Source organism: Astatotilapia calliptera, chromosome 1 (assembly GCF_900246225.1).
Source record: "Astatotilapia calliptera chromosome 1, fAstCal1.2, whole genome shotgun sequence".
NCBI classification, from domain to species: domain Eukaryota; kingdom Metazoa; phylum Chordata; class Actinopteri; order Cichliformes; family Cichlidae; genus Astatotilapia; species Astatotilapia calliptera.
The window spans coordinates 36,617,986-36,641,540 of NC_039302.1; the positions used below are offsets into that span (position 1 = coordinate 36,617,986).

Below are 23,555 nucleotides of genomic sequence, written 5' to 3' on the forward strand. Positions count from 1 at the left end.
ACTCTTCAGAGTGACTCATGAATGCACCAGAAGCTGTCTCTCAGATTTCCTGCAGACCTCAAATGCAACATGCATTTCTACATCAGTTTAGAGCCAAGCGTGTGAAAGTCATGTCGGGTGATCTGCTCACAGATTTAAGTCTGTAAAGAATTAGACATTTGCACAGGAAGCTTGTGGAAAGACATGATCGAGCATTATTTCTACAACATAAGACCACTTTGACTCATATTTGAAGATCTTTTCTTGAGTGTACGGTCAGGTCATGAGTGTTTGGGCAGTTTTTATTCTTTTGCTTCTGTAAACGACTACAATTTATTTAAAATAGTAAAATATGTGACTGAAATACAGATAACAGCTTGGCACAGGTTTGAAAACTGCACACAGCCGAGTGTGACGTGTGGGCGGAGTCACCGGTGTTTATTACTGGGACAAACAGATTTCCAGCATCATTGACTGGACAACCAAAAACGTTCTGTGAAAGCAACCCAAGACCCAGAATATTCAACAGTCGAGTCGATCAGCTGACCCCAAATCAGCTGATCATGCTTTTCACTTCCTGAACACAAACTGAGGGTTGGTGATAGACCCAGTGCCAGCTAAAGCAAAGGAGGGAAGGTTAGCATGGTTGAGTTCAGTTCTCTCTGGCTCTCTTCCAATGAGAGGACTGCTGTGATTTGATGCTTTATAAATAAAATTGAATTGAATTATTAAAACAAGTCTGTAGGTTCCCGATCATTCAGGGTTTTCCCGTCTCACATCTAAAAAACTTTTTCAAATCTAGACGCTGAACGATGGCGTCTCTATAGATAGAGCAGCTGACACTAGAGATTAAACGCCTGGGTCTCTCCGTGTCCACCTGAAATTATTTCCAAGTGCCAGCTATCAGCTACGAGATTCCTCAACCAGACTCGCACCTTAACCACGTGTCTACAATGAGTCATATGAAAACTCCCAGGACCAGCTCCAAGGGGACAACCCCAGTAGGGGTCAAATACGTGGGACTCCCCGTTAGCGGTTAGGAGTAAAGTCTTTTGGGTGAGAGCTGAAACATCCTGAAGCACCTCAAAGTTAATTAATCCAGTCGAGCCAAACTCTGGCCGACGTGTGCGTTTGTTCTGGAGCGTTTATTAAAAAGTAATTACAAAACAAAAACAGCAAGCAGAGTTTGATCATCAGGTCAACACACAGCAGCTCATCGCGTTTCTAAGCATTCCTGTTTACTACAGCTACAGCTAACAGTCCACTTCGCACCAAGTCAACAGCTACACGTGTTCTGTCTCAGGTCAAAGGTCACCAGTGGCTTCCTGGAGGTTTTTGTTTTCTCCAAACAGGTGAAGAGACGACAGCAGAAGCACACAGAGAAGAAATGAGTTTAGATACGATTCGAGTCTTTTTGTTCTTCAAGCTGAAGGAAGTTTGAAATAAAAGGAACGTCCACCGGAGCAGAAGACTGAGACGCGACGTACAGATTTCCTCGTATTGCTCACGTCCTATTGGACAGCTTGGGATCAGTGGAGTACCCTGATTGGATAAAGGAGGAAAGCCTCCAGAAACTACAGATGGGAACACAACACACATGAAAAAAAACCTTAAAATTTATCTAAACTTTATGAAGAAAAAAAGTACACTTTAAGGTTTCAGCCTGAAAATCCTCCATCGAACACGGTGCAGAGAAAAAAAGATTAAAAACAGATGGAGACAAAAAAAATTAAATTTGGATCACAAAAAAAACAAAAGCGGAAAAATTCATGTGCCCGTATTCTCCAAAAGAAAAAAATTAAAGCATGTCAAACATAAATATACAAACACATTATGCATCTATGCACATCATCAGCCACGTTCGGGTTAGAAAATGATCTAAAAGTTTAAAGTGCAACAAAGAAACAATGAGAAATACTGATTGGAGAGCAGATACTGATTTCAGGGTTAATAAGGATTTTTTTGAGTCCCGACGGAGGAGCGCGAGTCCTGTCAGCTCATATCAGACGTCACAGCAGTCCAGACGTTTGGCCATCGTCTCATAACAGTCTGTCCAGATTTAAGACCGTCCTGTCCTGTAAAGTTTCCATCGGTCTTTGATCGCTTTTGCCGCTCCTGTCGTTGGCTAAGAAGGAAATAAATCCAGGAAGAGCAGCAGAGGCCTCAGGGTGCTGGCTGACACCCTGCAGCGACGGCGCGGCGTCCGTCAGGCCGTCAGCTTCAGTCGTCCTGCAGAGAAACGAGAGCGTCAGCCAGCAGTCATGTGACCCTTTAACTCACCATGTCCACACTACTGACAATAAATGTGAAAACATGTTGTTTCTCTTCATTTCGCTCTTTCTAGAGCTGATCACAAAGTTCTTACACTGTGAAGCGACTTCGTCAGCAGTTTACAAAGCATCCCGACAGCTCCTGCAGACTCTCCTCTAACGCCTCTGCACGGACCACAAATAAAACAGACACCTGTGCTGCCCTTACTAACCTCTGCTCAGAAGAAAACAAACTGGCTTTAAATATTTCTCTTGTGTACCGCTGACATTTTTTTAAACCACCTCCCAGTTTTTACCAGGAATTTAGTCTGGAAACTTTTTAGATGAGAATTATTACTGGTGCTCAGAGCAGAGTCTCCATCTACACCACAGAAATCTTCAAGTCAAAGAATCATTCAGGTGTGTTTTTAAAGATAAGTTGTGTGTCCTGAGCAAAGATCACGTCTGCGTTTGAACACCGACAGACGTGATCTTTGCTCAGCACACTGGCTTCCTCCAACTTCTACATGAAACGTACAATTAAAGTTAAAGAGTTAAATCTGGCCAATTTCATGCTTTTTACAGTCATGGTTCAAGAACCTCATGATAACACTTCCTGTTCTAACCAAAAACACAGAAACATGGAGGATTTTACTCCACAGTCATCGGGTCGCTGCTAATACAGGAAACAGCAGCACCTTTGCTAACGTTACCTGAAGATCGACTCTGAGGCCAAGTCTTCATGTCACATTTGTTCAATTAGCTTCTGGTAATCAATACGATCTCTCACCGAGCATTTCTGTCAAACGTGGTCCCAGAAAAACCAGCAGGAGTCAGTCGATCTACCGAGGCTGAAACCTCAGACTGAGCCTGACTGCAGTGTGAACGAGCAACAACCAGAAGTGTTCCTATCAAACTGACACAAACAGTGTTTTCAGATTTATCAGTGCAGACATGGAAGGAAGGAAGCAATCCCACAATCCTCTGCTCATCAGCGAGGACGCTCAGCCAGGCCACAGAGCAGCGAGGGGGAGGGACGGGATTTATCCGGACACCAGCGCACTCAAACACCCACCAACAGTCGGACGTCACGAGACCGTAACAGAGAGAGGCGGCTCGTTTGGTTTTAGCTGCTGCAGATTCAGAAATATGAGTAAATAAAAAAAGCTGCAGGTGTTTTTATCAGTTTCATCTGAGAGCAGCACAGAGAGGAGGAGGATTAGAGACGGGATCACACTGCTGGCCTCGCTCCATTAAGGACTAAATGCTTTATAAAAATAAAATAAAAAACCTTCCAGCTGCTTCCGAAGCCTCTGAGTGCTTTTACGTCTCCATAATGGCTTTTTGTAACCAGACCTGACTGAAACTGGAGATCGTCACGTGGGGTTTATCGTCCGTCCTTCTGGACACTAAAGACAACTTTATTTTAAAAATTAAACACCTGATAAGACCTGAAAGGAGCAACCGAGGCCATAAACTCACCAGGAAAGTATTTACCTGGGATACAAATCATATTTTCAAAGCACTTCTTTTTCAAACTGAGGAGTCGCCCCCTGCAGGTCATCAGAAAGGATGCAGGTTTAAGCTGCTTTTGCACTCAGTGCCTTCATCGTTTACCTTCTTTATTATTCCCAGATGTTAATGTAAGAATCATTTCTCATCTTTAATTTATCCAACTCGTCCTGCACCTCTCTGTCCTGGGATGAGATGAAACCTCAAACGTGTAAATTTCTGGTGACTTGAATTCCAAAAGAAGCTGATGAGTGATAATACAAGACTCCAACAGCCGAACAGGCGACACACACACACACACACACACACACACACACACACACACACACACACACACACACACACACACACTCTGTGGTTAGAGGTGAGGAGCATTAGATGGATGGTGGAGGAGACAGGGGGAGGGGGCACCATGCCATGCTGAGAGCTTCCATGCCAAGCTGTCCACCAATCAGAATACACCCCCACCTACCTGCCCACCGTCCCCCACCAATGGGCTGGCTCTGTCTACCTGTCTGTCTGCAAACCAACCAATCAGACCACAGAATGAGGACACAGAAGAAGAAGGAGGAGGACAGACTGACAGCGGGCGTTCCTGGAAAATTCCTCCTCCACTCTTACAGCTCAGACCTGCGATGTTCAGGAGTTATCATCATTATTATTATTTACGCTGCCGCTGTTCCCCTGCTCAGGCACCAGCGCCCCACATTTCCCACAATGCACTGCAGAAAAATGGCATGAAGGTTGCTCAGTGTTAAAAAAAAAAAAAAAAAAAAAATGTTTTGTTGTAACTCTTGGCACTGTGTGATGTCATAAAGAAGATATCCTCATATGGTCATCTCAGACAGATGGTTTTTCAAACCATCAGTAAAAAAAATAAAAAATAAAAAAATAGAGCCAATCAGTAGAAAGTCAAAAGCTCAAAAGGGGAGGGGCTAAACAGCCTTCTTCAGGCAGAAGGGGATGAGCTGCACCAAGGCTCAGTGTAAGACAAATAAGGATTATTTTAAACTCTGAATCATGCAAAGCCGCTCTGGGGCACTTCAGGAAGAAGCAGGGTTCAGTTCAGACGGGAAGCAGCCGTCCTCACAGAGCCGAGCTGCTGCTAAAACTACAACACTGAGCTTACAGCTGAAATAATTTATTAGCAACAATCCCAATTAATCATGTGACCTCTGAGCGCAGTGTACCTGTGGAGAGCTGCGACTGGGACCTCCTGCGGGAGCTGCTGGGAGTTCTGGAGGCGGAGGAGAGGGTGGAGCCGGCGCTGCTGGCCCGAGAGATGGGGAGAGGGACCGGGGTCACTGGGGGGGAGTCCAGCTAGAGAGAGGTCAAAGGTAACTTTTGTTAATTGTCTCATAAAACCAATTATTTCTACCCTACATCACACCGTTAACCCCGCCCTTATTCAACAGCTGATCGTGAATAAACCAAAGAAGAAGAAATACGTCTTTACCTCAATGCTGTCGTGGGTGGGCGAGGATGACGTGGACGAGTTCTCGTGTTTCCTGGAGGACGAGGAGCTCAGCTCGACGCTGCGAACCCTCTGAGCGAACTTTAGCGAGCAGACCGACTCGCTCATGTTGCTGGGCAACGGGGAGACCTGATGATGATAAACAGGAAGTCGTCACCTTCATCAAAGCCCTGTGGGGTTGTTCAGGTTGCTGCTTTTATTGGCCAGCTCCTGGACTCACCTGCACCATCATCAGGGTTTTGCTGTCTCCACTCAGCGAGTCCTGCAGCAGGTACGTGAGGCGCGAGTTTCTGAACGGGACGTGGGAGTGTTTGCTCCGCAGCGCGTTGATGACATCGCCAAGCGCCGACAGGGATTTGTTGATGCACTGAGCTTCTCTGAGCCGACTGCCCTCCGCCCCCGACTTACCGATCCGCTCCGAGCCCGCCAGGTCCACGAGGTTCAGCTTCCCTAAACCGGAGCACAGCAGAGTGAGTACCACATGGAAAGTCATTGAATCGAACCAGGATGTTTCTTCAGAGGGCAAACTGATGAAATCTGGACCCCTTATTGAAAGTTTTGGGGAATACAGCTATGTTGTAAAGATAATCTTTGAAATAAGACATTTTTGGGACAGGAAGAGTAAAGTTTATGTGGAAATGATTTTTTTATAAAAGACAAAATATTTGGTAAGTCAGGCTTTTCTTTTTAGAAAGAGGAGGCAGCTGATCTGATCCACACTCTGGTACCTTTTAAGGGCTGTTTATGGTTTGGTGTCCTGGTAATACTGTGCATTAACACAAGTCCTCACACAGACACCCTAACAAACGCGTGTGTGTGTGTGTGTGTGTGTGTGTGTGTGTGTGTGTGTGTGTGTGTGTGTGTGTGTGTGTACCTAGCGTGCGGTTGCCAGTGGCTGTGTTGAATCCAGACACCGTGATGATGAGCAGAGCGTGTGACCGCGAGCTGTGCTCGTTCAGGTTGGTGCAGGCTGTCGCTCTGTTGACGTGACCCAACTCAAACACCTGCAGACAGGTAAACAGAGTAACCATGAGCCGCTGGGAGCTAAACACATCATTCCTGCGCAAGATGAATTTTAGATCCACATGTTTGCAAACAGTAAAAAAAAAAATCCACAAAAGTTGATTGTTGTTTTTGTTTGTTTGTTTTTTTACATTTAAAACACAAGCCGTCATCCATCATCACAGGAAGACAAATGATCATCAGGCATGTTACACTAAAGGACAAGCAGGAAGTCCTCACCTTGTTGATGTCCTCAGGACTCTGCACCGTGATCTCGGTCAGTCTGGGGACGTAGAGTTGGCCGCTGCCGTCGGGATTCATCTTTATGTCGAGCTTGTCAGACGGATTCTCCCCGAGCAGGTCCCTGAAGGCAACAGAGGCGTTTGAGTGCCTGCAGGTTTCGACTCAGGGCTTGAGTGCAACAACGAAGGCTGATTAAAACAGAACTCAGGGGCCCTCAGGGGTCTGAAGAGATCCGTAATTTGCAGCATGAAACAAATCTTTAACCTTTCACCAACTGCAGCTCGTGAAGCCTTTCTCCCATTTCTGCGTTTTTCTGTTTCGTGTTGTTCAGTCTGATAATCTGAGTTTAATCTGACCTTCAGAGCTCTGAATGTTTCTGCCAAGAAAACCTTTCGCCAGATGTTGAGCTCTGACTCTTTGCACAGATGTTTTGTTACACAACAGCTGGACAGATGGAGTGGTCCAGCTTTACATAACTGCTCTGCAGCTGCTCCCATACGAGGAGGCGGGAGTAAAACCTGTGATAACAGACCTCCACACTTCAAACCCTGAAACACATCCTCATGTTTCCTCATCGCTGTAAACACAAACACTGTAGTTTACATGTAAATGAAGCCATCATCAGTCTACAGGGTCAGAGGCCCTCAGACGGGACAGCTCTCTCCTCACCGCAGCGTCTCGTTGTAGATTTCCACCATGCTGACGGTGATCTTATAGTCCCAGTCTGGAGCTTTTTCCGATACCTCGGAGAACAGCAGCCGCAGAGCACGCTGGTTAATGCCGGGGTTATCAGTGACACCCTGAAGGTCCACAGGCAGAGGAGGCGGAGTTTACAGGTGTATTCAGCGACATCTCGATTAAATTTTACTTACATTTGAATTTGTGTCTTGTTATTGGAGCAAAAACTGAGCTTTTCTGAGCGGATAAATGTCCTACCTCCATGGTGTAGGTTTTCCCGGAGCCGGTCTGCCCGTAGGCGAAGATGCAGACGTTATAGCCGTCAATACAGGAAGTGATCAGAGCCTGAACCTCCTGAAACACCTGATGAGCCAATCAGAGAGAACCAGCAGATGAGACGCACACCTTTATTCACAATGACCACAAAAATCATGACCGATGGGGTATCTGCTCACAAGACGAGCCTCTGACCTGGAGGTCGTTTCGGGCTTCATTATTTTGAAGTTCAACAATCTAAACGTTCCGAGGACGCTCACCTCTTCCTGCGTGGCGTGAGGGGGGAAGACTTTATCCAGCTCAAAGGTCATGACCTTGCCCTTGTTAGAGAGGTAGAGGATGGCGTCGTCGTCCGAGTCGAAGCTCAGCATGGTTTTGGCATCGGCGGAGTCCTGCTCCTCCTGACTGACCGGCCGGACGCGACAGAACACACGGATGTTACCTTGGAGACCAAACACAGCAGCACGGTGAATTTAGAACATTTTGTTCTGACCAAACAGACGAGATCATTTCCTGCATCTGCACAGGTGAGATTATCGGTCTCTACCAGAGCAGCTTTGCACGAATCATGGCTCAAAATAATCCTTTATCCTCCGCGGAGTTCATTCTCCATCTGAAACAAGCCGATTTAGAGCTCCGCCCTCTTTATGCCAACTTTATTCTGATTGGCTGCCCCTCTGTACCTGTGTTTGATGTTTTGAGTAGCCTGATGCTTAAGTTTTTGGTATGAGCTCGTCAGTAAGACATGACAGGAAACAAGGAAAAGCAGGTTCTCACCTCCTTCAAAATAAAATGCAGCAATATGCTCCATGTTGCAGACTAATATGTGATTCTTTAAAGCTCTTTAATAGAAGATTTTTGTTTTACTAAAGTATTAAAATCTGTGATCAGGTGTGTGAGCGAGCAGGTGAGAGCGGGAGCTATGAAACGTTCGGACAGAAAACACGAAGCTTGTTTCAGACCTTTGAGTCGAACCAGCTCGTTGTGGCATTTCTTCCTCAGGTTCATCTCTCGCTTGTATTTACGCAGCAGCTCCTGGTTGGTGCTGCTCACCTCACTGATCACCTGGCAGATCTGAGACAGACAGACACACACACACACACACACACACACACACACAATATTTATAAAATGACTGCAAAATCATTTGTATGAATTAACACTTATAGTTTTTTTTTTCCCATTTAAAGGGCGTCTTGACTCGACCCATCTCTGAGCGTAACCATGAGGGCGGGGCTCTGACTCACCTCCTGCTTGGCCTCCGTGATTGCTTTGTCCAGCATGAAGGGGAAGTCCTGTACCTGCCTCTTCAGACAGTTGTAGTCCGAGGTGAGAGTCCTGAGGGCCGGCTGCAGGCTCAGCAGGTTCATACGCACACCTGTAAACAACAACAACAACAACAACAACAAATGAAGCTAACGAGGAAGCATCAAGACCTGCAGTTCCTCCAACATCCAGCAGAGGCAGCAGTGAGTCGGTCCCTATAGACTCCCAAGTTAAAACTTTGCAGCAGAAATAAACGTGTTTACAGCCGGATACACAAACTGTTCGGTCTCTGCAGATGATTTCCTCCTTTATAATGCCTGGTAAGTCGCCTGCATTAAAATTTGCATTATTAGGGGTGTGGCCTGTGTAGCTTTCTGCTGACTTCACCTCAACTAACCAGAGTCCCTGAACTGGACCATGTTTGTGCTGTTGGAGCATTTTTAATGTCTTCAGGTGACCAATATGGCTGCAGTGAGGTTACTGTGCTAACAGACTCTCCAAGATGTCCGAGTGATTTTATTTGGATGTTACCAAGAACACAGGATACCTGCGTCTCTGTGATGGATACACACAACATGGGAATGGTCACAGAGTCCATATACACAGTCTGCGGTTCAGACCAACAGGAAACTGCGTCTGACCTGCGAGGTTCTCGTGGACGGCCTTCATCTCGCTCTCGGCTCGGATGAACGCCTCCTCGATGACACGGTTCTTCTCCTCCTCCAGGTTCTGCATCTCCGCCTCCAGCTGACCCTGAGCTCGCTCCATCTCTCCTTCATAGACCAGGATCTGGAGGGCGGATGCACACAGGTGGAGGCCAGTGTCAGAATACACACCCGAGCACATCATCGAGTTTCTGCCTTTGCGTTCATCTGTACGACGAGCCTCACGGAAAACTTTTAAATATCCCCGATTCAAGTTTGACTTGTTTCCATAACGTTAAACATTATGTGAAATGTTGATACTGCTGCAGATAATATCAACATAAATTACAAAAAGGCCAAATTACATTTAGTTATTTCAAAATATAAATACATTAATTACAGATCTACAGTTTCACTAATAAGAAATGAATGTTTTTGCTAGTGAAAAATAAACTGTAGGCATCTTTAATTAGGATTGGACTAAAATGACTTACAGATGTTACTTGGAAACTCAAATTTTAAATATAATTTCACATTTACAGCTAAAATTATTGGATTCACAAGAACTCAGAATTTAATTTTACATTTCAAACATGGAATTTCTTAGAGGATAACTTCCATTAGCAGACTGTTTTCATGTTTAATTAAAGTTATATTCAGAATAACATTACATCAGCTGTACCAGACACAGCTGATCACAAAGCTAACAAGACCACGGAAACATCTCAGACTTTAGTGACGCTTCAAATGCAGCGAGGAGAAAAAAACCTTCAGGATCACCAGCAAACATCAGCTAACATCGGTTAGCTAAGCAGCAGTTAGTAAATTTTTTTTTTAACACACTGTCAAAGCGAACAGCTAACACAAAAGCTAGTGTCACAGGAGAACACACAGGTGTATCACACAGGTGGAACAGGAACATACGGGAAGGCTTCTTCACACTGATGACTAATGGTTCATCCAGCAGCTGCTCGCCAGGTTGGCTGATACCTGGAGCTGGGCTAACGCTTTCTTTATGCTAAACTAGAACAACCAAAATAAAAGCTTTGTATTTTAATGTGAACACAGCCTGCAATAACCAGGGAGCACTGGGACAGTTACTGGGATGGTTTAAAAATCACACACTGGGTGATCACACAGGGTCTGAGGCTCTGAAGCGTCCCAGTTAAACCAGTTCAAACCACAGATTTGAGAAACTCTCATAAGCTGCCACACACACACACACACACACACACACACACACACACACACACACACACACACACACTCCAATTAAACAAGACCTTTATTTCTGCCATCACATCGTTGCACAGCCGTTTTGCCCTCATGTAATCATGTTTTAATAAAACTTGTGTATCGTGTCTTTGCATCGTAACAAACGATGGCGTCAGTGGCTGACGTGTCTGGTTTATCTGGCAGCTTCAGTGCCGGCGCTCTCGGTCAGGGGCGGTCGCTCGCTGTGACCTCTGTTCTCTGAACATTAATGATGTCACGGGGTAGGCGGGGAAAAGGACTGGGTGGCCAACCTTCGATAACCTGCGAACCACCTCGCTGTTGCGCCGGCCGCCGGCCTTGGACAGGAGGCCGCACAGACGGCCTCGATCTGCAAGGAGCTGCAACCGGATGCATGCGGAGAGGAAAAGGTGAAGCGTAGGGGTTAACCTGGAAACTGGCTGATCTGAGGTCTGCTCATAGGAGAACCTCATCACCTGCCTCACCACACCACAGGTGAAGAAAACGTCTGGTTCACATCAAAATGATTTATTCTGACCCAACATCATCTATGCGTAGTTAGAAAAGCACTGAACAAAAACGACTTCTGCTCGTAGCTCCTCTCCAGCTCGTCTCCTCTTTCACGTTCATAGAGCTGCCGGTGACATTAAAGAGGAAGACGAGGAAAAGGCAAAGCTGGCTTCTGCAGGTTGGGTCATGCAGCACTTCTGGAGCCTCTACGGTAACCGGACGAGCTGACGTGCGGCTGCAGGTGAACTTACCTGCGTCCTGAGCTGAGCGCAGGTCCTCTGCGACTCGTGCAGCTGCGTCTCGAGCTCTCGCAGCAGCTGCCTCTGCGCGGAAAGCTGCTCCTGCAGGGCGTTGTTCTTCACCTGCAACTCGGCCACAGCTTTCTGAGAGTCCGCCGACTCCACCTCCACCGTCTGCGTCACATACTGAGGAACACCAAACAATTAGAGCCGATTAGATTTAGTTTCCACCCAAGACGATGCTGCATTCTCATGGTAGAGTTACTCAGCTACTTCAGATCTAATGGAACTCCTGAAAAACTGAAGGCATGAATCTAATCTCCTTCAACCTGACCAGCATCCTCACTTTGACTCTGGGGGGCGTCGCTGCCTGTCTGGCGAGCTCCTCCTCGCACTCCTGCAGCCGGAGGGTGAGTTTCTGCTCAGCCTCCCCCTGCCTCCGCCTCGACTCCTCCAGCTGCCTGCGGCTGTCGTCCAGCTGCCGGGTGGAGTCGTCCAGCTGCCGTTGGAGGGCCTCCGTCCTGGAGCTTTTCTCCAGCAGCTCTCTCTCCAGCTCAGCTAGCCGCCGCTCCCTCTGCCGGGCCTGGGTCTCCCAGCGGGACACCTCCCTCTGCAGGGCCTCCGCATCCTGCAGCACACAGAGAGGAGTTTAAACTCGTCAGCACACCTGGAGCAGGCTGCTGAGCGAGCCCGCGCACATGCACGTTACCTGGCTGTGGGGGCAGTGGCTGCAGGTCTCTGCGGCAGCATCGAGCTTCTGAAGCTTTGAGCTCCTGCATGACTTCAGCTCCTGCTTCAGACGCTCATTCTCCACCACCAGCAGCTCCAGCTGCTTCTCCAGGTCTGTCGCCCCCTAAAGGACACAAAGACACACAAACACCTTAATGTCTGTCAGAGTGTACCAACATTTAACACAGCTGCACATTAGGGTCCTCACAAAGGCCAGCCCAGCCTCCTGGCAAAATTTGAAATGATGTAAAAATGTGAAAAATAAAGTCGTGTGTTTGTGGCCACTGTTTTTGGGCAAAATGAAACTGGTGCTGTGTAGTAGGACGTTTGTTTGATGTTTGCATGTCTGCAGCACTGCAGAGTCCTCAGGAGGGACGCATTAACCTGGCAATCAATAAAAGTGATTTGAAACAAGTGAAAAACATTTTTCCTGTACGTGAAACCCGACCTTCTTCTAAAGCTGACCACTTATTGAGTTGTTTTATTAGGAAAGTGTTTCTCTCATTAAGCTCCACTTCCATTTACTGAGACGTATGAAGTAAACATTCTCCTGAATGTTGGAGAGTTTTAAAATAAATAAATAAATAAATCAGGAGGGGAAATTTCCCATTAATCGATAACATCATGACCACATGACCGAGTGCTGTCTCACTTTTCCTGGCTGGACAATGAGGACATTTGTTCTGCAAAGCAGGAACATTTTTTCCAAAGTCAGGATGTTGTTGCATAAAGTCAAACACTTTTGTTGCAAAACTGGGACATTTTACTGAAAATGAGTCGTTTTTGTCAAACAGGAGCAACAGGGAAACTGCATCCAGCCCTCGTTTTGGAACAGCCTTCAGACGAGCTTCAGGTTTTGAGTCAGGTTAAAGTTTAAGATGTGGGTCCTACGACTATAGCATGCAAGTGTCCCCACACAGAACAAAGACGCATGCGTTTTTGAGGAACATGGTCCAACATGGTCCAGCAGGGTCTCACCAGTTCAGAGCGAAGTCTCTCCACCTCCTGGGTCTGATCCAACAGCTTCTCCTCCAGCTCCTCCACCTGCAGATGCCAAAGAACATCATTAAAAAGGTAAAAAACAAACTTTTAACCCTGTTTTTATATCTTGCACGTCTCAGTTAAACATGTCCATTTCAAAACGCGCCGGCTCAGCTGCAGATCGCATTCGGATCAGCTTTCTGCTGAATGTCACCACACTGATTCGATAGTTGGGATCTTTGCGTTTGCACCGTGACGTGTCGCTGAGCATGAAGCTGCAGATCGGACCGGCAGCTTCGTTTTGTTGATGTAACAAATCTGTCAACGTTTCTGACTCGCTTTACGTTTGACGCCAACGTGCAGATGTCAGCCCGACAGCAAAGAAAACAAAGAAATATTCAGTTACACACCTTCGAGTGTTCAGAGTCTGAACACACAGAAACACACAGCTTTGGATTTACTGTCCTGAGAATAATCTCATCGCTGATCAGAATAAACTATTAGAACTTAAAGATCCTTCGCCTGAATATTCATGTTCATGTGTTCAGTATTGCAGCAGATTCACTAACAGCTGTCTGTAACACCACCAAATCCTGCAAACAGGAGCTTCTAAACAAATATCAGAGCTGCAGACCGTCGTGTTACTCACGACTACAAGCTAGCTGATATCGTATGTTTGTGTCCCCCTAAAGCATTGTGGGAAGTGTCAGGCCTGCCTTGTTTGATCGGCGGGTTTCCTGCAGACGTACCTGTGTGCGCAGCCGAGTAACGAGCTGCTCTTCCTCTGGACAGCTGAGACGATCCGCAGGGTCACTGGGCTGCACCACCCTCACACCTACAAACACACAGACGCGTTTACGTCACTGCAGAGGACTGCAGGGCCTGCCATCTTGGAATAAAATGAAAGATCAGTCGCATCGAATGGAATCGTCTTTCTACAAACACTGACCGTTGGGCGTCTCTGACGTCTGCTCCTCCTGTAGCGTCTTAACGCCTCCACCCGTCTTCTCTTTGACACTTTGCTGCAGCTGCTGGACCAGCAGGTGGCGGGCTACTTCTTCAGAGTGAAGTCGAGCCTGAAACTCGCAAACTTTGTCCTGTAGGGTCTGAAAACACACGAGAAGCACAAATCAATCAGCGGCAACAATTATCCAGGCTGTGCAACTGATTCTAGAAGCTCACAACAACGTCTACACGGTCACTACGACCTCTGCCTGTCAGAGACAAAAAGGGAAACGCTACAGAAAAATACAAAAGAAGAAGAATCTACAGCGAGCAACAAGGACAGTGAAGGTTTTTACGTTGGCAGGAGTCCACCAGCACGACCAGGTGACCCTCTGCAGATGAAGACGGCATGAAAAACAAAAACGGAGGGAATGATGGACGGACAATAAACGAGGGAAACCAGAAATCTGACAGGTGGAAGACAAAGAATAAAAGTGAACATCTTTTATAGTCTGGGCCTCCAGCCCTCATTCGTCAGTCTGTTGCAAACGTTTGCGTGTCGCCAACGTCACCTGACGGAGCAACAACACTCAGAGAGCGTCAGCAGTCGTGTCACAGATGTGACGAGCAGGACGGCAGGAAGCGTCCCCGAGGCGTAAACAGACAGAGGCTCGGTCAGCTGAACATTGTCACTTTCTGCTGATGTCAGCTGCGAGTCAGCGCCGTCGCTGCAGACATGCCGCCGTGCAGCATGAAGTGAGCGCGCTCAGTCGAGCCTCAGTTCATGCTTTTACGGTCGTTTTAAGTCTCCTGATTAGTCGATTGTCTGTGCTGGTCGTTTACCTGGATAATCAGCTGCTGGCTGGTTGCGCTCGTTTCACTGAGCTCGGCGGTCAGAGAGGGGCGCTGCGAGAAGGCGGTGCTTGGCAGAGAAAGGAAGGAGCCGTCGTCTTCACCATCACTCATCAGGAAGTCCACTGAGCTCGCTGCGGAGACACGGGAGACACAGCTTAGTTATACGACGTCACGTGTTACTCAGCATCATTTCCATTTAGTAATGTTTTTAAAGTTAAAATTAAAAGTGCATCTTCCAAAAGAAGAAGACACGGATCCTCCGACTGAATGTGGAAAAATCTAACAATGGCTCGATTGTTAAAGTTCACGTGTTAAAACCTCATTGTGAAATTAAACTATGGGCCCACCTTGATAAGCTCAGAAGAAAGCACCTTCTGAGTGGGTGTAAGGTAATCTATAAGCAGATTGTAAGTGATCAGTGATTATTGAGGTCACAGCGAGAAACAAGCTGAGCTCCTCTCTCTCAGCTCCCGTTCTCCTCCTGAGTAAACCTGCAGCTCCATGGAAACCAGTCCAACCAGATAACTACTGATAACAGCCACTGACACATTAACCTGCTCACAGAGGGGTGTGTGTGTGTGTGTGTGTGTACACGTCGCCACAAGTTTCTTTAAGTGTGTGAGGCCTCAAATCTTATCAACCTGAGAACAATCCGCTCTCTGTGCGCACACACACACACACACACACACACACGTTTTCATATCTTAGTGAGGACATCTAATGGGGAGAATGCTTTCCTAACCCTCAAAAACAAATGCCTAACACTAACGCTAACCCTCAGCCGTAACCTAACCATAACCTAGTGTAACCCTGAAAGTAAAACCACATTTTGAGCCTCAAAAATGCCTTAAAACTTGTGAGGACAGGACTGTTGGTCCCCACAAATATGTTTAAACAGGTACACAAACATACACACAAACCCGTTTTTCCATCTTTGTGAGAACCCTTAGTCACACCTTGACTTGGCCGCTCCTCAGGGATGAGAATTTCACACATCTAGACGGTTGAGTTAAACAACTAAGTTATGTGCCGCTTATTTAATGAAAGACACAGAAGATTTCTGCTTATTCTGCAACACCTCGTACAATATGCCCGTGGTGTGTTAACCAAACGTCGTTTGTGAGGAAGTAAAACCGAGCTCACTGCAAAGCAAAGCTATGTTCAAACCGCCTCCATCTGACAATATAATGGCACTCATCACTCACATGACTCCAGCTGGCAGACATGAAAACAAGTGTGCTGTGAAACATTATGCACTCCACACTGTATATAAATGCCACTTGTTTTGCACATATTCAACTCTGTATATTTTATATATTTTATTATTATTATTATTATTATTATTATTATTATTATTATTATTATTATTTCTTTTTTTACTATTTAATTTGTAAAAATGTGTGTACACACACACACACACACACACACACACACACACACACACACACGAAAATATTTAGTATACACATCCAGAAATGCATACACTATTATATATCGTACATATATTTATTAGTTTCAGGTTGGCCATTCTTGTATTTTGCTCGTTTGTGTTGTTGTGTTTGCACATCTCTGTTGCTTGTGGGGCTCGCACACAAGAATTTCACTCGCATGTGCTGTGCCAGTGTGCCTGCACATGTGATGTGACAATAAAAGTGATTTGATTTGATTTGATTTGAAACTGTGTATTCCTTTATTGCAATATTGGGCACTGCCGGTCAGTGTGACGCCCAATATTACAATAGAAAACAACAGAAACTAAAGTCTCGAGCTATTCGTCTCTTTTCCCTGATTTTGTTTGAATTGTTTTTCTTATTTGTGCTTTTGCTCCAGGTGAACAAAGGGCCCATAAAACCGTTTAATTCTTATCTTCTGTAAGTCAGCTGTTCGCCGACCTTCAGACATTGTTTTTGTGTTTTCTTGTCCAAGTTTAACATTCAGAGCTGCATCGTGGACTCAAACTGAGCAGAAAACCTGCTTTAAACCAAATAATGACGGATTAGAAAACAGGATTACACAGAAGTACTGCGCGTTTGCTTTTCCTGCATCACAGTAAATGTTTACACATGGAAGAAAAAAAAAAATGCTGAAACCTCAGCTCACAGGTCCAACACGCTGCTGACGTGTTAGAAAATTACATGTCTGACAGTCCGCATTCCTCCGGCCTCCAGTTACACTTTCATATTTCATCACTTGGTTGCGATTTTGAGTATGACCCAGTTTGACAGGGAAATACTGCAGCGTCACTGCCTTCACCTCAATATCCCTCAGCCTCTATAAAGCGTTTCAGCAAAGAAGATCCCACTGACCAGTTTTGTTCTGGCTAAATAATCAAAAGAGTTTTAATGGAGACCTTGAAGAGGACATTGCACAGTAACCAAATCCACGTCAGTATCCACCCTGAATTTCACAGACGGCGGCTCGTCACCACTTTGTTTAAAGCCTTTGTTGTTTGGCAACAGACAACCTGCATTTCCACCACAGGAGGAACCCACAGTCCAAATGAAACTCCGGGGAGAGAGTTTCATCACCAGGAGATTCCTTTCCTTGGGACTTTCAGAGAGAGAAAAAACTGCAGGTTTATCTTTCAATAGATGACAAAAGGTGAAGTTACTGACTCATTAAAGTAAAAATGCCTCCCTCCCCAAAAAAGTATGATGTGCTTTACATGATACCTCCCCTGTCTTCATAGCCAGCCTTAAAAAAACAACAACAGAAATCCATCCATCCATTTTTACGCTTTCAGGGGTGGAGATGCCCAGACCTGCCTCCCCTCAGCCACCACCACCTCCTCCAGCTTTCCAGCAGGGACACTGAAGCGTTCCCAGACCAGCCAAGATATAGATCTGCCCTGAGGTCTCCTGCCAGTTAAACACCTCATCTAGGAGGCACTCGTGAAGCATCCCATTCAGAACAACCAACTGAACTGCAGGAGTAACATCTCTAAGGGAGAACCCAGACACCAAAGTAATTTATGAAGATTCTCAAAGTTTTAAAAGTGAAAGCACTGCACAAACCATGAAACAGAAAACTCTAATTTAAAAGAAGTGGCTTCTAAAGTCTCAATGAGCTCAGATGTGCACGTCTTAAATATGTGACGTATGCTGTGTGCAGAATATTTCTTCATTTGAGATTCCCCGAACAAAGGACTGAAAATCGCCCCGATATCAGAGCAAATGATCAACTCATTACACTCAAGTCAGCAAATCACAAAGAGGAGGCGACAGACGAATGAAGCGCCTGGATGTGTCGACTCAGCAGGGATACAAATCAAAATGGTGCATAACAATTCAGAAGAGTGCAGGAAATGTACACACACACACACACTTTTATTTTAAGCAGTTCAATAATGACTCAAAAGTCATTCACCAAACTTTCTTGCAGCAGTGCCAAGGACGTGATGAAACTTGCGAGCAGGTAGAATGAAAAGTTTTAAGCTGATATTAATTTTAATCCAGAGGACATTTAAGTTTTTATGCAGCAGGAATGTGAAGCAGCTTACCTCAGCTTTTTCCACCTGCTCACCCGGTTTCACTCACAATAAACTGAAACTTGAAGTTTCAGACACAAGTTTTACCAACATTATGAAAATAACTGCAGGTTTGCCCTTTCCTGTAATCGCCTAAACCCTCGTTCAAACAAACCTGGAGCCCTGAGCCTCTTTAAACACAAGGCTGTGGCTGAGGGGGCAGAATGAAAGTCTGATGAGTGAACAGGAGAGACAATAGCTGCAGTGTTTGTTAACCTGATCCAGCTCTCCGGGGACTCGCGCTGAGAAACGAGCAGCTGAGAAAAACACAGCGAGCAGCAGTCAATAAAGCAAACGTGACGGTTTCAGCTCACCTGTCCCCCCCACTGACAGTCCCAGGATCCCTCTGACCGCCGAGCTTCAATCATACACACAGGTATGACTCACCTCTCCTCCACACACACAGAAAATATGCAGCCACGCTGCTGTTTCTTTCCCGAGGTAGGCGGCTGACTCACCATCCAATGAGAGGTCTTTCTTCCAGAGATCCTGCAGGCAGGGGGCGTGGCCGAGGTCCCAGGTCTTTCGTGTGCCGAACATGACCGCCGGGTTGACCAGAGCGCTGGACCGCTGGACCGGCTGGAAGCACAGAGGGACAAACAGAAAGGTTAAAAACAAGAAGATGTGAAGATAAAAAGAGCAGCTTCTGCTGCTGAAGTTTATTCTTGATGGATGGATTACACTACAGCGCCCTCTGGTGGCTGGTTGAGATAAGCCCCACCCCCTTTTGTTTGACCCAACAGGTTATGAGCCAAACACTTTCACATAACGTTTCTCACACATCGTTTCCACATGTTAAGCGCTTTAGTTGCCACTTCACCATCAGAGCCTCTCCATCAAACGCTCCATCGTTCCTGCTTTAGTAGATACGAACGTTTATGTGAAACAACTTTGCAAATATTATTTAATATTACACACGTTAAAACCAGACGTCTTGATGCAGGAGCAACCATGCAGGCAAGGAATATCTCAAAACTGTGAAACTGAATCTGAAGAAGTCGCTTGGATGAGTGACGAAACGTTTCTGAAACGCTACGTCCAGATGAACAGAATCAACTTTTTGGGATTAAAACCAGACGTTTCAAGAAACGGCAGCAGGTAGGCGGACTTTAATCGTCTGTTTATGTGTGAGAGCCAAACAGACGGCAGTTGCCGGTTGGCTGTAGTACCTGGTTGTAACAACAGGTGGAGACTCTCATTGTGTCACCAATCACCACCCACCTGAGTCTTCACCAGCGTGGCGTGACTCGTGGCGTATTTGGGTTCACAAGTGGCACCAACCACTGAAAAGTTGTGGAAAACTCCAAAGTAACCAAACTAACCCAATACTGAAGGTCTGACTAAACCTGCCGCCATCGCACAGCCACCTCCATTTATGCTTGCTGTTACAGCTGCAGTATTCTCCTGAACAGTAGGTGTCGCCACTCAGACAAAATCTATATCAGTGCTGATATAGGATGAGGATTCATCAGAAACAGGAAGTACAGAAATTGCAGGGAGTTTTCCACAAAGTCTCATCTTTTCAAACTGTTGAAACACTGATCTGTGAATCTCCGAACTTCTTTAATGATCACTGAATTGCAGTAAAATCCGACAGCCGTGCACTCGTGTCGTCGATCCAGCTGCAGCGACAAGAATCGAGAATCTGCACGACGAGCAGAAAAGGTGGCTAACAACAGCAGCTGTGACGTCAGTTTACTTCATCTTTGCCGGATAGCAGCCGATCCGGACGTCAGTACAGGATGAACACCAGAAAAGACTAATGAGCACGTGTAGTGGGTCATGACCACTAAAGCAGAAACACACCTGGCAACTTCCACAGAGCCGAGCAGGAAACGTCTTTGAGTGAATCCTTCCTGGAAATATCAGCGATGCCGACACACGACGAACACACACCTGGCTGACTCGTTTAGGTAACATCCTGAGGCTTAAGCTAAGTTGCTTACATTAGCATTCTCAGTTCAGACCTCGACATCACAGCCCGTCGGTGTCCCGTCCCGTCTCACCTGCAGCACTCCACCAATCAGCCGACAGCCTCCCTCTCTAACAGCCTCCGGTCCACAGCGAGCTCTTCTCTCTGAAGGCTGGACGTAGCGCTGTTGGTCCAGCCAGCTCTTGTTGATCAGCATTCCCACCCAGCCCAGCATGCTGCCACTCCGCACAGCTGGTCCCAGTCACCCATTCACTCTGCACCAGCGACCGGCCGCAGTCTCAGGTGGGACATGTGAGACAGGTGGTCAGAGCTTCCTGCTGCACGGCGGTCAGTTAACCCACCTACAGCCTCACCGCCACATCACCTGCAGGATTACCAGCAGCTGATCCCAGAACAGCTGATCGGGAGTCTCTCTGGTCAGGATGAGCCAAGCGTGAGCGTAATCTGTTAATCCTGAGAGCAGATGGCCTCGTTAACCCTCGAGTGACCACGACTCACACGTCGTTAGCACCAATCACACCTCAGCTCGTTTACGTTAAACTTCCAGGAGAAATTTTACACCACAGGTTTGCCTCCACCTCACAAACCGGTTCTGTGATTATTACCTGATTGAGAATCCTGCAGTTAAACATAAAGTTCTACATGAACGTTATAGCCGAGCTTTTTCATTCTTTTTCACCACAAATGCATCGAAAGGAAAAGTTTAAAGAAAACAAACTAATGGGGATCCAGCTGGATTCAGTATCGAGTGGACGACATTGTCTGCTTACAAGGAATGAAGAGATGACGAACATTATCAGGAGAAACTTCATCCACTCAATGGACTCAAGTCCACTTAAACTACAAACTACCTGCCGTCTCCAGCACAGACTCTACAGGACCCCTTGCTGTAGTCCACAGGTCCTCTGACCCTGCTCAGTAATCCGTTCATAGCCCAAGGTCACTGTGATGGATTAATTCTACCATGGGGAAGGTTAGAGGCACCTGGTATCACTAACAGATCTTTATTACAATTATGTACAATATTAAAAAATAATATTTTGGCAGCGGCTAGCACACCTTCTTGGAAAGCAAAAGGCCGCTGGATCGATTCCAGCCAGACACAAATCCCATCTCTGGAAGGTCATCAGAGTAAAACTGCTAAAAATATATTTAAGTTACAGATACGTGGGCTCGCAGTGCAGATTATCCGCTTTAATTTGAGGGCATTACACAAAAGAAAGCTGGGCAGGATCCCAAAAACCTGCACAGGTGGGCTTCATTGCTTTTGTTATTTCTTCATCATTTGAGCAGGTAAACCGTATGAAGGGGATTTGGACTGTGGCATTTAGATTTGGTAATGGTTCTCTGAACCCACAACATGCAACCAAAGGAGACGTGAACGTTAGCAGGACCACAGCTGATCGTCACAGAGAGGCTCAGCAGCACGAAGAGGCCTGAAAGTCCGGAGAAAACAGAGGCTGATGATCACAGGATCCTTTCGAAGGTAAATCGAGCCAAGTGAAGACGGAGGAGAGAGAGGCGATCACGAACCAGAAATCAACACCAAGAATAGAAAAGACACAAAACAAAAAGAACATGGAAACCATCTGGGCAGGAGCATATGTTCGGACACATGAAGTTAAACTGCAGGACAAAGGCCAGCAGGAGACGCTCGGAGCGGAAACGCGGTCGATAAACGAGCACTTAGGCCGAGAGCGTTTTACTCATCCCGGCGTGCGGCTGACCAATCCAGAGCCGGCCACAGCTCCGTTTCCTGACAGCAGCCAGGCCGACGCTTTCCCGCTCACAGAGAGCAGCAGAGCACGTACAGACAGATGTTCCAGCTGCCTGGTGTGTGGAGCTGATATTTCAAACCTACAAGTTAGGAAGGAATTACACGACTGGAGCTGCTGACTCATGCAATGTATGGTGAAAGTGCAGATTAGCGCGCGCGCGCACACACACACACACACACACACACACACACACACACACACACACACACACACACACACACACACACACACACACACACACACACACACACACACACACACACACACACACACACACACACACAGTATATCAAAGCTTTATTAATGCTGACAGCTGCTGACACATTTTTCCCTGCACACAGCAGAGCTCACGTTCACCTCTCACACTGCCAGTTATCACAATGAGCACACGCACACGCACACACGCACACGCACACACGCACACGCACACGCACACGCACACACGCACACGCACACACGCACACGCACACACACTTTTAACCTTACTTTAACCACAATGTGCTAATATAACCTTAGGCTAATGCCACTTTATGGTTATGTTAACCAAGGCACCTTCTTAAAATGTGAACGTTCCCTCATCGGCTGATACCTCACGTTCACTTTTGGCTCTAAAAAAACAAATTCACAGTGAACCGAATTAGACGAGAAATAAAAATCCTTAATCTAAGATTCAGACGTGATTTTAAAAAAGTTTGTAATTAAACTGGACAAAAGCAGAAAGAAAATCTTCACGTTTCTCAGCTTTTACACTGATCCTGTCATAACAGAGACAAAAAATGATAAACCTGTAATTTAACCCTCAGATTTCACCGTGCAGATACAGTTTCTGTCAACTGTAACCTCTGAATTACTTTCTATCCTCTTATGCTGCAAACGTTTACATCCTTAGAAAGAAATAAGCATGAAGGAGAAGGATGGCATCCTCGGCTTCTCTTCAGTAACAAAGTGAGCATCCTGCTCCGTTTACCTCCTGGAGAGACTTTAAGAGCCGCCTCCTCCAAACTGGGTCAAATCTTTACGTTTCTCTCCCTGTACTCAGACTCAGATCTCATTATCATTCATCATCATCATCGCTACCCCACAAACACACATTCTACACAGGAAGTACATCTTTCATTTTTTCAAACCTGAAGCTGAAGCAGCTAAAAGGGAACCCGACATTTAACAACACCATGTTAACCTGTGTTCACTGTGGTTAGCTGTGTGGGGAATTTTACGCTGCTGATGGGGACGTCTGTTCAGCTTGTTCTCCGTTGGCTGCACACACTCATCTTTAGAGCCAGTCTGCCCCACAGAGCAAAACTGCAGGGTCAAAGTTCAGACTATAACCTCTCAAATAATCTTACCATTTCCTACAACTGAAAACAACAACAACATCTTTGATGCCCTGAAATAATTTTTCATGTCTCACAAAGAGGATGGCATGATAAAGACATCTGTATCCAACCTGCTTTGTTTTGGCATCTAAACGCAGCCCTTTGAGTCCCTGTTCATCTGCATCTG

At 46.2% G+C, this 23,555-nt stretch overlaps 1 protein-coding gene across 7 annotated transcripts in view; it reads right to left on the minus strand.

Moving 5' to 3' along the window:
• Positions 1-1,734: 1,734 nt before the first annotated feature.
• The window catches only part of kifc3 (kinesin family member C3), a 38,157-nt gene continuing 16,336 nt past the window's right edge, over positions 1,735-23,555 (minus strand). For 2 of the 7 annotated variants that reach the window (XM_026176521.1, XM_026176465.1), the window contains exons 2-24: positions 18,800-18,920; positions 14,804-14,946; positions 14,317-14,352; positions 13,965-14,121; positions 13,765-13,850; positions 13,013-13,078; positions 12,015-12,158; positions 11,652-11,933; positions 11,318-11,491; positions 10,850-10,936; positions 9,321-9,468; positions 8,661-8,791; positions 8,376-8,487; positions 7,674-7,855; positions 7,396-7,500; positions 7,129-7,259; positions 6,457-6,580; positions 6,089-6,218; positions 5,435-5,664; positions 5,197-5,343; positions 4,931-5,060; positions 4,213-4,259; positions 1,735-2,208 (exon numbers count right to left, since the gene is read on the minus strand). In XM_026176521.1, the coding sequence (XP_026032306.1) occupies positions 2,200-2,208; positions 4,213-4,259; positions 4,931-5,060; positions 5,197-5,343; positions 5,435-5,664; positions 6,089-6,218; positions 6,457-6,580; positions 7,129-7,259; positions 7,396-7,500; positions 7,674-7,855; positions 8,376-8,487; positions 8,661-8,791; positions 9,321-9,468; positions 10,850-10,936; positions 11,318-11,491; positions 11,652-11,933; positions 12,015-12,158; positions 13,013-13,078; positions 13,765-13,850; positions 13,965-14,121; positions 14,317-14,352; positions 14,804-14,946; positions 18,800-18,881 (2,883 nt within the window). In that variant the 5' untranslated portion in view covers positions 18,882-18,920 and the 3' untranslated portion in view covers positions 1,735-2,199. Of the gene's footprint in view, positions 2,209-4,212; positions 4,260-4,930; positions 5,061-5,196; positions 5,344-5,434; positions 5,665-6,088; positions 6,219-6,456; positions 6,581-7,128; positions 7,260-7,395; positions 7,501-7,673; positions 7,856-8,375; positions 8,488-8,660; positions 8,792-9,320; positions 9,469-10,849; positions 10,937-11,317; positions 11,492-11,651; positions 11,934-12,014; positions 12,159-13,012; positions 13,079-13,764; positions 13,851-13,964; positions 14,122-14,316; positions 14,353-14,803; positions 14,947-18,655; positions 18,716-18,799; positions 18,921-20,147; positions 20,249-23,555 lie in introns of those variants that run through there. The other 5 variants (XM_026176501.1, XM_026176512.1, XM_026176482.1 and 2 more) reach the window with 5 other exon arrangements.